Source organism: Lycorma delicatula, chromosome 11, assembly GCF_047948215.1.
Source record: "Lycorma delicatula isolate Av1 chromosome 11, ASM4794821v1, whole genome shotgun sequence".
Lineage (NCBI taxonomy): Eukaryota > Metazoa > Arthropoda > Insecta > Hemiptera > Fulgoridae > Lycorma > Lycorma delicatula.
In genome coordinates, this window is record NC_134465.1 from 50,085,740 (window position 1) to 50,100,720 (window position 14,981).

Sequence of the window (14,981 nt, forward strand, 5' to 3'; positions counted from 1 at the left end):
TTCATATCCTTCTTTATTATTTTAATGGGATATACTGTGCAACAATGAAACAACAAAGTAATGTAACATTTGATGACATGTAAAAAATATAATTTTAAAATTGTCCTTAAAATTTAACTTTAAAAACCTTTACAACGAAAAGTAAATTAAAATATATATTTCAGTACGAAAGAAAGAAAATATTTGAATTGTTAAAAATATGAGATATTTATAAATAAATGTGATCGTTAATTTTCATTTTTATTCAATAATTAGAATGTACTACATCAAACACAACCAATTATTTTAGTAGCAAATTTTATTACTGTTTGCGTATTTAATATAAACAACGTTATCAAATTGGCTGCGAAGCGGATACTCTGTTTTTTGGTTAGAGAACTTCCTTTTTACGTTGAACCGTATTAGCAGGTTTCACGTGTTAGCGTATATGTGATATATTATACCACCATGAGTACTTCGCAAAAGGTAAGTGTTTCTAAATTGCATTTGTAATTGAATAACATTGTTTTCTTGTATTTTTGGATTTATCATCTGATAAACTATTTCTTTTTTTGTTTACAGAAAGAGCCAATTCGATCAGTTCAAGTTTTTGGACGCAAGGTATGTAAATGAATGCTATTCATCTTCCACTTATAACATTTTAACTTAATGATTTAGTAATTTGTTACTTTCTAGCCGATTTATTTTGTGTCATATATTTTTACTTTTACCGATTATAAATACTTGCTAGACCAAACTTGAATTTGGTGCAAAATTATTTGACACTTTTGTGTTGGGAAGATTTCTATTATAGGCATATGTGTTAATCTTTGTAGTACAGAAATGTTATGGGTCATTGTTTTTAGTTATTCATTTTATAAAACTTATTTAAATAAAAAAATGTTAAAACTAAGAATTTGAATTACCATCCTAGTTTTAAATAACTGTACGTGAAAGTAATTTAAATTAAGTCCAATTTTGAGTGCTATTTGTGAATTATTTAAAGTTGTTTCTTGTGTGCGTTTTATTTTTCATTCTGAATAAAGGAAGTCTTCACAGAAGCTACTTTAGGTAGATTAGATTAGGTTAGGAACAGTTTTTTTTATTTTCATTTTTCTGTTTGTGTTTAATCTTCCTAAATGGTAAATCTATTTTTTCTGGTTATAAAATTGAATTAACTAAAGCTGCATGATTTAGTTTGTAAAACTGTTTACCAAATCATTCTCTTATTCCTGATTTAAAAAAAACCTCTCAGCTGATTAATTCTTTGAACTCTGTATTTGATTCATTAGAAAATGCCAATATTAAGTTATTTGTCTGGAAAGAAACTTCCCAGAAATGTTTTAACATGTTAGTTTTAAATTGCTTAGATTACTTTGGCTGTTAGTCAACAATGAATTGCCAGATATTTTAATCTGGCAATTTTAAGGTGATCAACATGTATCATTTTACATTGCTTGAATTTAACTGTGCTGTACATATTTCAGTTCTTATCATATTGCATCCTAAGACATCTTGGTTATAGAGCCATTAAGTTTTAGGTTGTATAATTTATGATCTTACCAGACACCCGCTCCTATATTGGAATAAGATCCAAACTATTAAATTGTATTATTTCATGGTTACTTTTTAGTATTTTTGACAATTTTGTTTTAAATATATATTATAAACAAGCATGATTATCTAGGTAATCACTATATTTAGGTTTGTATGCAGTTTTTTTAAACAAAAAAAAATAATGAGCATTATTGATAAATGATGAATAAATCTTTGATTTTATTTTGTTTATAATATTTTAAACGTTAATGAAAAACTATACAGTTATAATTAATCCTGGTGTTCAGATGTAATTTATCAACTAACATTGTTCTTAAGTTTTTTTATTTGTTTATTATTCTATAATTTTATTTTTATAAATTACAGATACATAATTTTAAAAACTATGTATCTTATAAAAATTTTAAAACATTCCTGCATCTGATTGCATAAGTCTAGATTTTATAAACAGTAGGTGAACTTTATAGTTTTAAAGTGTGATTAAATTTTAAGACATTAATGTTTAAGATATTTACCCAAAAAAATGGATGAGTAAATTTAAAAAAAAGTTTGTTATGTTGTAACAACATGTTTAACCTTATAAATATTAGAAGCATTTCAATTAGAATTATCTGGAAAAAATGATTGGTTATTTTCTCTTAATTCACTACCACCTAAAGTTTTATACAATATATGTTTACTTATACAGACTGTATCATAGAGTTTTTCTGGGACTTTCATAACCTATTCCACACAAGAAAATAATAGAGAAAGTTCCATATAGACATATATCCTAAAAGACTTCATTTGCAAGTTACAACTAGTGAAAGATTTCACTTTGATTTTAGCTATCCTGGAGAAATGAGATCATATTGAAATTTTTAGGATGTTATTTAAGGGGTAAAATTGGTGAGTTCTTATGGTTTTTGAAGTCTAATAAAATATGTCCCAGAACCTCCAGTAGTTTTTGAGAAATCTCAAGTGAAAACTCTTAAATTGGGGTAAAAATCTCTATTTTATGGTTGACGTTCAATAACTTTGTTAAATGGACAATTAACATGTAAAACCTTTAAACAAAACTTGAGAATCCACATTCCTGGCCACCGTGATCACCTGATCTAACACCTTTAGATTTTTGCATCTGGGGTTGTATGAAAAATATTGTATACAAAACGGTCATTGTTGTGAGGAATTATTTCTCCGCATTACAGATGCAGCTGAGCAACTTAATGACAGCTCTGAAGATCTAAAATAGCAACAAAAGCAAGCAAAGCGTGCCAAGAAATGTATTTAAAATGACAGTCTCATTTTTGAACATTTATTATAAACTGGTACTTATAATGCACTTTGGTTTTATGTTTTGTTTGTCAATAAAATTTGAATTTTTCTTTAAAATTTTGTTTTATTCAACTTATTTTGCACCATTTTGTTTAGAATTAAATTTTCTTTAAGTTTTGTGTTAATTACCCTTTTACACAGTTATTGTATGTAAAACATAAACAGTTTTTTACCCCAATTTAGGATATTCACCTCAGATTTCTCAAAAAGTACTGCAGATTTTGGGATCTATTTTATTTGACTTTTTAGGTAAAGCCCATATGAAATCACTAATTTTGCCCCTTAATTACATTAAAAAAAAATTTCAGTATGTCCTCACTTCACTGGGGAAGCTAAAATCGAAGCGAAATCTTTTACTAGCCGTAACTCGCAAATGAAACATTTTAGGAAATATGTTTACAAACTTTTTCCATTATTTTCACTAGTAGAATAGGTTATGAAAGTCCTGGGAGAACTTTATGGTATACTCTGTATGTTGTGCTTGTTACAATAACTAAGTTATGTACTTATATGGAGCATATCTATTTAAATTTACTTACCTAGCGTAACTGCTGTAATTAGGTGAATTAAATAGATTCAATTTGTTGAATACATCGAAATTAACTCTATTAAACACACAAATGAACTCTAGTTACCATTAATATATGCTTAAATACGTACTTCAACACAAAATTATTTAGGAGGCATAAACTTAAGATATATGCTGCAACAATTGTTCAAAAAGGTTTTCACTTACATCATTGGTAAGAAAACAATGCCCAGATTCCTGGTTAAATCTATCAAGGAAAACTTCAAAAATACTACTGTATGTCTAAACAAACTGTTTGTGTCATTTTTTGAAATTGCAATGAATTAGCAGAAAGAACAGTCTATTTTTTTAAATATCTGAAAAAAATTAATTGTGCTTTTTTCTCTTGTTTTTTTTACTGCCTCTGTGCCATTTTACTCTAACTTTTATATCTGTTAAATTATTCGTTGAGTGTACCGTTTTGCATGACCCAGTCACACAAACATTATTTTTCTCTTGATCTTTTCCTTCACGATTAGCCTACTTTCACAGTTTTAATATCCAATTTTAGTAGTTGACTACTTATCCATCCACGTCTACCAAAGTTCATTTTCAGCTATATTCTTGAATAGTTTAAATTTTTAGATTCCTCTAAATCATCATCTTGCACTTTTCAAAATTTCCTTTTTGACAACTTTCAATTTCACTGAATTTTTTATTTTTAAAATTTTTCCATTTGTTTACAATTGTCTTTACTAAATATCATTTTTAGAAATGCACTGGGTTATTGCCCAAAAGTAGCAGAATTTAATTTTAAAACTTAAAAATACTTTATTAAATTTTCCAATTTTTCAAGTAGTTAATATAAAATACCTATCAACTGAAAAATTAATTGGCACTAATGTAAACTGTTCTAATGTAAGATTATGATTCTTGGTACAGTCTTTAGATGTGTAAAAATATAAGTGAAATCATTATGTGAAGTTCTAGTCTCCTATAGATTTTGAAATATTAATCTAAATTGTTTATTACTGTTTTGTTATTTGTTTATTTTAATTTTTTTCTAGAAAAGTGCAACAGCTGTTGCTTACTGTAAACCTGGAAATGGAAACTTACGGGTAAATGGAAGGCCGCTTGAAATGGTTGAACCACGAGTACTGCAGTATAAATTACAAGAACCTATTCTTTTGTTAGGAAAGGTATTGTAGTTTTCTTAATTTAAGTAAAATTTAAAGTAGTGGTTTTCCATTTTCTATACAAGATTTTGTAAGGATGGTTTTTAAATTACAATTTAAATTGTGGGATCTGGAATGTTTTCTTCTGAATTGAATATTAATAAAAACAATGTGTAAGTCTTTCTATCCTAAAATCTGCCATATTATTTTTATGTTGTAGTGATTAAGCGGGTTGTTTTTTATAGTCAGGTTGAATGGGTTAATCTTATACTCAATCCTTACTTAAAAGAAAGGAATTGAGTTAAAAATATTTAATGTAGCTTATATACTCAGTTTTTGTGATATATATTTCCTGTTTAGTTTTTTACCTTTTACATATCCATCTATCATTTAACTAAACCTGAATTTATTAATAATTCGGTAATCTATCTATCCTGTTTCTTTCCAAGATTCTGCAAAAGATTCCTCTCCTTTTCTTTTGAATTCATTTAAAATTTTTCTAATCCAGGTTGTTTTCAACGCCCTGTAATATAACATCACAGAGGCCTCTATTTCCTTTTTTTCCAGTTGTCTGTACTTTGCTAGTATTAAAAAAAAAATTAAACTACATAAATATTACTATAATAAACCTCCCTCCCGCCCATGAAATCTACTTGTTTGTGCCCACTCGTTTTTTCTATCTACATTACTTATTCATCCTTAGTAATTTTACTACTTAAATATACATATATATAACGCGGTACTTATGTATTAACACCACCGCAGCTACAGCTTTATTTAAAAACAAAGTAGTCAATCGGTTTTGGTGGAAAATGTGCCGATATAGAGTTTAACATAAATAAATATTTATTTTATAAATATAATTTAACCAAACTTAACCCATGACTAATTAACACCATCATTTTTTGAGTATTATTTAATAAATTCAGTAATTACAATTATTTGTTATTATTTAAATAATCAAATTGCAATAATTACTGAATTTATTAAATAAATACTCAAAAAAATTACAGTGTTAATTAGTCAAGGTTAGGAGCGTAGGTTAAGTTTAGTTAAATTATATTTATAATATAAATAACCATTTATATTTTGTTTTGAATCTGTTTCGGCCCATTTTTCACCAAAATCCGATTGACTACTTTGTTTTGAAATAAAGCTGTAGCTGCGGTGGCGTTAATACGTAAGTACCTATAACGCTTTCACTTAAAGTGAGAGAGTTGAATATTATGTTCCCTTCTCTTAATATTCCTTATTTTAACCATTTTATGTTATCAAAAGCCTTTTCCAGTTTTTCAAGTGCCATGTACGTGGCATTTTTTATAAGTTAGCTTTCTAAAATGAATGAAGGACCAGAATGGCCTCCAGTACACTCTTGTTCTTTTTGAAACAAAATTGATTTTCATTTAATACAGTCTATCATATGTTCTATCTACCTGTTAACTGTACTAGTAAGTAATTTTTCATATGTGAGATGTTAAACTATTAGATGTGATCTGAGTAGTTTTCATATGTCATGTAGGTTTCATTCAGCTTGAATGAACGTGCCAGTGTACTATGGTTTTATGAAAGCGGTTTTGTTATTAATGTTCATAGACATTTTTGTTTAAAGTGCAGACGTGATCCTCCTAATAAAGACACAATTAAAAATTTGTATCAGCAGTTTAAGGATACAGAAAGTGTAGTATACAAACAAAGGTGGTTGCAGACCAGTCTTGAAGGTTGTACAAAATCCAGTCGGTGCATGCAATTGACGATAATGCATTTTTAGAAGAAGGAATCTTCTCTGAAGAAGCTATCATCCATGTTTGTGGATATGTTAACAGTCATAATTCTCAGATTTGGAGTAGCAAAAACCATCTTGTCCTTCACCAAATACCACATGATAGCCTGAAAAATAACATTTGGTGTGCGTTGACAACTGATTCAGACTGTTCTTCTTCATCCAGCCAATGGTTAGTAGCACTAGTTATCTGGACATATTACAGGAGTATGCAGTACCACAAATTGCTTACTTCCAACAAGTCAGCGCACCACCACACTGTGGTTTACATGTTAGGGACTACCTACATGAACAATTTCCTTGACATTGGATCAGTCATGAGGCTCAATTTCCCAGCCACCTTGATTGCCTGACGTTACGCCACTAAAGTTCTTTTTTTGGGGGTTTGTGCAATTAAGGTTGTCAACATCATTGAACTAAAAAGATGAATTAACAGCTCCAAATATTCTTCGTAATTTGTAACACGAAATAAGATAATATCTAGACATTTTGTGCACCACAAAAGGTGCTCATGCGGAACTTGTTAGAAGTTAATAAATCTTTTTAACAAAACTGTTTGAAATGCCCTATTCAACAATAAAAAGTCCATGTAAGTACATCGATTTCTTTTTTTTTTATTAACACACAAAGTGTGCTGAATAATTTATGATCACCTTTCTATCCTGATCAATAATATATGATCAATCAATAGGAGTTACTGTTTGTAATTTAATCAATATTAGATTAATGGTAATAGTTGTAAGCTTAATAATTCCACAGCCATTTTATCCCGTAAAAGATGAATTGTGCCAAATTTCCAGCTTTCTAGCTACTTTGAAGATAGGGAATTATAGTATTTAGTTCAAAAGAAAAAACTTGCTTTAGAGTTGTGTTTTACAAATCACTTCATGCAAAAGAATGAAGTTTAATGCTGTATTAAATCTTGATTTTCTTTGCAGTCTTAATTGTTTAAATTTGTTTAAGAACAAACTTATACAATAATGCATTAAATTGCATTATGCAATTAATTCCCTCTTTTTTTACTTGTTTTTGTTGTAATTCAGTTTCTATGTTCCAAAACTTTGTTAAGAGATTTTTATATTAAAAAAAATATGTTTAACACATTCAGTGCCAAGGATGCATATGCGATATCCACCACCAAGTCATCCCACCTCCCAGCAATGCCACATGTGAGTCTGGTGTAATAATATTTTTTCACGCTGTCCTGTTTCACTGGCACCTCAGTTGTGCTGGTTCTTTCTTTGATGCATATTGTATGAAATATAAAATTAGTTTGTGCTTGGTTTTAGTTTTTTTATGATCATGTCCAATGATGTAATTGCTGGTCCATTCCAACCAAAAAGGCTACATTAAACAGATTTAGTCGCCATAGAATTGAGAAGGATTTTAGCTAATGAAGGCAGTGATGCTGACTGGTTTTTGTGATGATGAATTTTGTTGTGGTGTTGACAGTGAAAATGTAATAAGAATTACTGACACTGAAGCCCTGTGGTGATAATTCTATTGATAATGCTGGTGAAAAACAAGAAATTATACTTACCAATGATAATCTAATAACAAACGATGAACCAGATAATAGAATTAACTTGACCAATGACACAGATAACTCGACAGTAAATCCTACATCAGCTCCAGTTACTCCAGCTAATATTACATGAACATCCCAGCTACTACCAGGTTTGAAAAATGTCCTGTTTACTGGAAATCCTGGTTTATTTGTCCTATACCAAATCAAGTTAAGCAGAATTTTTTTCCTAATAGCTGATGATGAGTTCTTATCACTTCTTTTAGTAGAAACAAATAATTACGCAAATTATTTAAAAATAAAAATTATTTCCCCTCTCTCACAAATTTCACTATGGAAACTGCTAGAAAGGACTGAGTTCCAAATATTTTTAGGAATTGTTCTGCACATGGGGAACATTAAGTTAAATAGATTGAAGGATTACTGGTTGACACATTGCTTATATAAAATTCCTTGTTTTCACAAATTTATGGGAAGAAAAAGATGTATGATATTTTTTGAGGTGTGTCTTCATTTTTGTCAAAATCAACCAGAAGAAATAACTTGTAATGACTGTTTTTACAAAATTAGTCCCCTTACTAGAGTTCAGTAAAAAAAAAAGGAATAATGTACTATCTGAATATAGAACTTTGCATTCAGTCGGTGATTTTGTGACGTCGTTTGATATTTTGGCAATATATCAAAAATAAAAAACAAATACAGCATAAAGTTATCTGCTTACTGAACCTGATGGAAAAATTTTAAAAGTAAAAGTGTACATTGGGGTTTTGGATGACTTTGGCAGAAAAGGTCATGCTACTAATGTTGGTCCTGCACGTGATGGAAGGAAAATTAAATGTATGCCATTTACTACTACTTATGGATAATTCTTATAACTCTTTAACATTTATCTAAAAAGTTATTAGAACTTGACACGTACACAACAGGTACTCTGCGTAATAGCAGAAGAAACAATCCTGGACACGTTTCTAAATCAAAATTGAGAACTGGTCAGTCTGTTTGCCAATATTTAGAAGTAGTAGGAATTGAAAAGTAGCGAAATAAAAATCGAAGTTACGTTTATAACTATTGAACATGAAAACAAACTTGTGGAAGTAATCAACAGGAGGTGGCAGACTTAAAGAAACGCCAAAGCCTATTGCTGAGTGTAATAAATATATGCCCAGTATTGACCAACAAGACCAAACGATCTCTTATTACCTGTTAACTAGAAAAACCATTTGTTGGTACAAGAAGTACGTTTGTAATTATTGAAATAATACTATTCAACGCAATTTTATTGTAAAACAATGAAAACAAAAATATCTTCCACGATTTTAGATCAGCCGTGATAGAAGAATTATTACCACAGAATGCTTCACGGGAAGAAAAACAACCAGGTCCATCGGTAGTGGGAAGTCACTTTATGGATAATAATTGCAAAGCTAGTGAGAAAGGTCACGCTCTCCAAAAAAAATTCTGTGTGCTCAGAATAATGAAAGAAAGGATACAATGTACTTCTGCAAGACATGTACTGATACTCCTGGGTTGTGTTTTGAACTCTAATCATACATAAATATTGTATTTGATAGTATTATTCTATATTAGTAAATACTGTATTTGATACTGTTTATGTATTATGTATCATAGTATTTATGTGTGAATAAAAATCTTTTTTTAATTATATTATTTTTTTAAATTTAGTTTGTTATTTCTTATCGATAATTTGTTTGAAAAAGTAGCTGTATTTTTAGTTTTGATTTGCATGCAGTATAAATAATTTATTATAAATAGACTAGTTGAAGATAAACAATAAAAATTTTGTAAATTATTTGATAAATTTTCTTTTTTTAAATATTAGTAAACATTGAAATTCTTTCTGTTATGATAGAGACATTCAAGTGATTTGCAAACATTTTAATTATGATTGTAGTTATACTCTGTAATTCTTTGATATGTATTTTATTAATTTTTTTGATATAATATTTAAGCCATTGTCAGTTTTTTATATCGGTAGTTTATATCATTAACATAGTCATGTTTACCTGTAATTATTTTTTTCATTAAAACGCTACTTACGTTATTTGTTTATCAGTGTTGTTCATACTTAGCGTTTATTTGTTGTTTGTTATTTAGTTAAAGAATGAATTATAGTGCTGTATTTTGATAAAGTTATTTTTCTTTTGACATAAAATGTTCTTTTGCTTTCTTACATCCATCAAACATTAACTGCGATGTAATTAGAGCAGTAGTGTAATAAAAAAATAAAGCTGTTTAAGTGATGGGCAGCGACAATAACTGGCCGCCACGTATGCGCTTGTCAGCACTTAAGTATTACATCCTGTTTCTCTCATTTACTATTCACATATGCGTCATTTTCAGTTTATCTCTATGTATAGTGTATAAAAATTACCTTTTTAATGCCAATAAATATAAACAAGCAAAAAGAAATGAATGGGTTTTTGGAATGGTCATGTCATTTTAAGGCAGCAATGAATGTGTTAACATTTAATGAAATTTAAAACAATTTCTGATAGTCACTAGTCACTTTCAATATTGCTGTATTATAAAATATTTATATATATTATTTTTCTAAAATTGATCCTTTCGGGAATCTATTAAAAAAATGGAATATATATATAGTGTGTGTAGTTTGTGCTATTTTGGCTTTAAGATGTAAGACAATTCATTTTTAAACTGAACCTTACAATAAATAGTTCTATTTTAATTATTAAGGGGTTGATAAAAGTAGAACTTTATTAAAATTATTGGCAATCTCTGCTGTTTGTTAAAAATGAATACATTGCTTCACTTTAAAATAGTTCTACTGACCAATGGCTGTAGATCATATTATACTCATGCCTCATACACATTGCAGTCTTACTGTTGTATTTTAATGTGATATATTATACGATAAGACTTAAATTATACTTTTTTTTTACCGTTTGAGTAATGATGTTGCTAAAACTGCCTTTTTTATTTGGAAAGATATTTGTTAGATTCTAGGGTTAAATTGTTTGAAAAAAAATTAATATTTATTTATTGTTTTACATAAATATCTCTTTAATTTTACCAATACATGAATATGAATGATGGGTTGAAAGAATTTTTTTTTGTGCAGGAAAAGTTTGCAGGCGTTGATATCAGAGTAAGAGTTAATGGTGGTGGACATGTAGCTCAGATTTATGCAATCAGACAAGCTATCTCTAAGTCTTTGGTGTCATACTATCAAAAGTGTAAGTATTTTTTTAATTTTAACTTTATTAGTTTTTACATTTTTAACTGTAATATTACAATTTTTTTAGTTTCTATATTTTATTAGAGTTTATTTTGTATTACCATATAAGATCACGTTAGTCAGCCCATTATCCAAGTCTCTATGATAGGACTGTTTGGGCCTTACAGTTCTCTCAGTTCGTATGTTCTGATCTTTCTAGTGTTGAAAATGTTCGTGTTGTGAGTTTTTTCTTGCGAGTGTTTTTGTTCTTAATTTTCTTGTTTAATTTTATCTTGCCTGTGGTATCTTCTGGTGCAAGGCTGATTTCCTTCAGATCCTCTCTTATTTCTCTGATCCATCTTCATTCTGTCTTGGTGTTTTACAAGTCGAGATCGTACTGCACTAGCTGTTTCAGAAATCTTGCATCCTCATGTTATGTCCAAAGAATCTTAGTCTCCTTATGTATGGTATCAGTGATGGGTTCTAACTCTTTTTACACAACTTTTGTTTACTGCCTGTGTTTCTGGTACTTTTTATTGGTGCAGGTTCTTATTCTTTCAGTCTTCTGGGGTGTGTCTGTCTTCAATTGTTTAGCATAAGTGGCTTCTGATTTTATAACTTTGTTGTGGTGTTTGAGGTTTGCAATTTTTATTGTATGTGTACCAGGTTAATTTTTGAGCTTTAACTAGTTTCTTTGTATTTGCATTGAGGTTTTTTCATTTAGATTGTTATTGTTGTTATTTCTCTGTGGTATTTAAATCTGGTTACTATTTTGATTTTATTACTGTTTACATTTACTTCTTTTAATTGTATTTGTTTTGGGGGCATAATTTCTGTCTTTTTGAATGATATTTAATGATATCAGCAAGTCCCACTTGCTGATCACACTGTCTTAAATTACATTTCCAAAACTTACGTTTACCAAAATAAAGTTTCATGTCATGGGAATTAGTACATTTTCGTTTTTTTGGTAAAATATTTCGCTCCTGAAAAAATAAAATTTCATCTTGTTCTGTTTCTGGCAAATCCCAAATACGCATTTTCGTAGCACTAAAAAATGGCGTCAAAAATCAGCAAACAACAAGGCAACAAGGAATCCAAAAGATTGCTCTTAAATGGCACTTTAGTGCAACTTCTGCTGCGGTGGCGTTAATACATAAGTTCCGTTTATATTTATTAAAGATTTTTTTATTGTCTTCAAAAGTACATTAAATCACATATCTTTTAAAATGTTGTAACCTAGGTCTGTTGGTCTTTGTGAGAAAAAGAGTGTGATTATATCATTTATTAGTAAAAGTATTTTTGAATTAATGTAGTTTATTTTCGGTAAATATATATTTTATAGTTCAGTGGAATGCTTCAGTTATCACCTTCATTTGTGAAGAAGAAATTTATTGTGTGTTGTAAATAATGTTAAATTTTATACCTTACTGATACTATTTAACATCAACATGGTATAACAAGAATTGGTGTATTTGGTAAGAATGATAGGCTCTTTAAAAGTAACTTACTGAGAAGTTCAAATTGTAATAAAATATACTTTTTTTTAATGTCTTCTAAAAAATTTCCCAATATTTAGTATTTTCTTATTTTGTTTAATTAGGTTTTAACATATGACAGTAACAAATTTAGTAGGAAGTTGCAGCAAAAGCATTAACATTATATTGCATAATACATTTTTCCGTTGAATTATTTATTTTCTAAATGGAATTTTTTATTAAGTTGATCATGAGTTACAAGTAGTACACCACATAAAAAAAAAGAAAACAGAATCTAACACAATTATGGTAGTTAGTTTTTAGATTTTAAATTAAATGACTTGCTACTTGATTTTCTCATCTGTTTAAAAAAGTGAGTGATAACAATTATTAAATAATAATTTGGAGTCCATTGTCTTTGTTGACTTTGAAGTAAGGATTTTCTGTTGTTTTTGTGTAATCCTTATCAGCCACCTAATTGTACCTTGTAATTTTAGCTATTATCTTTCATGGATTAGTCTGTAGTTAGGTATTGTTTATTAAGGTAATATATTCAACATTTACATCCTGTGGAAAATAAATTTGCCAGTACTTCTGAGATCTGTTGACTACTTATCAGCATTGTGATTATAATTTCAAAGTGCTGTAAAGTTAATGCTGAGAATTTCAATTGACTGTTATCAAACAAGGATGTTGGACACAATTGTTTTTTTTACTGTTAAGGGGTTTTGTAAAAATTCATGAAACTCGAAACCATTGTGACACCGGGTAGGATTGTAGAAGCTAAGATTGAAAAATACTGAAGAAACTTGGAGGTCAGTCCAAAATGATTAGTGCAGGATGCTCACAACATATTATTAGTGTGACAATGTGCCCTGCTACACTGTCACAATAATCTACATCCCTTCCAAGATGAAGGTCTGATCGGGTACCCTGATAATAGATTTTGGTGATGCAATGTGATCATAATCGCATGATTGTTAAGGCAGTTTCACTGTATATTTAGAAAAGGCAACTTATGTACATAATGAAATCGATCAGGGAGTATCCCTTTTATAAACTTTGTATTTACTTATATTACATGTAGATTTTAATTTCAACTTTTTATTTTAGTTATTGATGAAGCTTCAAAGAAGGAAATCAAGGACATTTTAATTCAGTATGATAGAACACTGCTTGTTGCTGATCCCAGACGGTGTGAACCCAAAAAGTTTGGTGGTCCAGGAGCTCGTGCCAGATATCAGAAATCATACCGTTAATTTGCATCTCCTGTGTTATGTTTTATTAAATTAATTAAAATTTGATAAATACTTGGTTTTTTATATTTTATTTTAATTTACCCAGAAATCTGGAAAACCTTTCATTATGTCAAGCGTATATGTACATTATATATAATTATAATTTTGTATTTACACCGTGTATCTGATATGAAAATAACTCTTAATCCAGCAGATTATAATAAACTTGTAGACGATCAGGTTTTGTTCTTTTTTGTTGAAACATAATGAACTGTTTAAATGTTTCATTGGAATTATTTCTTCCAGAGAACCTTTTGGAGCTAATTATATGCACCTTCTTTAGTAGAATACGTTGCAGCATTGTTGTTAATATCTATAACATGTAACCTACAAACAAGGATACCATGGCCAATATTTGAAAATCAGCTTTACGTATGAAATACATAAGAAACATTACATTGGTTTTATATTTTATCCAGTAATAATGGTTTACTTATTTTTTTTAAATGGGTACTGCTAACAGCAGTTTTACTGGAAGGGCTAATAATTAGTCTTAAATGGTGTGAGACCTTTAATAATGTATTTAACATTTAGTTTGCTTAAATTTTGGTGCTTTGGATAAACTTCGATTAGTGTTGGGTTTGTTTTTAAAAGTGTTAGTTATGGGTTATATTCATACATGAAAGTTAAGCAGAAGAGTGTAACAAGTAAGATGTTTCTTTTGTTATAATATATTTTAAATATTAATCTAAGTATGTATTACGGTAGTCTTTAAATCTAAATATTACAGTATTTTGACTTTATGTAAGTAAATACATTTCTCATCAGCGAAAATAGAAAAAATATTTAATATTTTATTTTATAAATAAAAAGAAGCTGTTGATTTTACTTAAAACAATTGTTTTATGTTCATTTTAGCTGTATTTTACAAGGGTCGTTCAATAGTTAGCAAACATTGTTCTGGAGCTAAAATTATTTATTTAATCAGTGTTAACTTTTTTGTTATGTTTTCAACTTAATCTCCAGCAATGTTAATGCACTTTTCCCATCACTCATGTCATTATTACCATTTAACTTCTTATCACGTAGCATCTCCTTCAGTAACCCAAACTGAAAATCTGATGAGACCAATTCAGGACTGTGTGGGGATTAAGGTAGTATTTCCTAATGCAGTTTGTTGATGGTTTTCCGAATTACCTGAGCACATACATGAAATTGGGCATTATTG

The 14,981-nt window shown here is 29.0% G+C and overlaps 1 protein-coding gene across 1 annotated transcript; it reads left to right on the plus strand.

Annotated features, from left to right (window-relative positions):
• The first annotated feature begins 337 nt into the window (after positions 1-337).
• RpS16 (ribosomal protein S16) lies at positions 338-13,825 on the plus strand. Its single transcript, XM_075378482.1, has 5 exons — positions 338-465; positions 562-600; positions 4,429-4,560; positions 10,942-11,056; positions 13,629-13,825. Exons 1-5 carry the CDS (start codon positions 448-450, stop codon positions 13,772-13,774), a joined length of 450 nt encoding a protein of 149 aa, XP_075234597.1. The 5' UTR covers positions 338-447; the 3' UTR covers positions 13,775-13,825.
• The last annotated feature ends 1,156 nt before the right edge of the window (positions 13,826-14,981 follow it).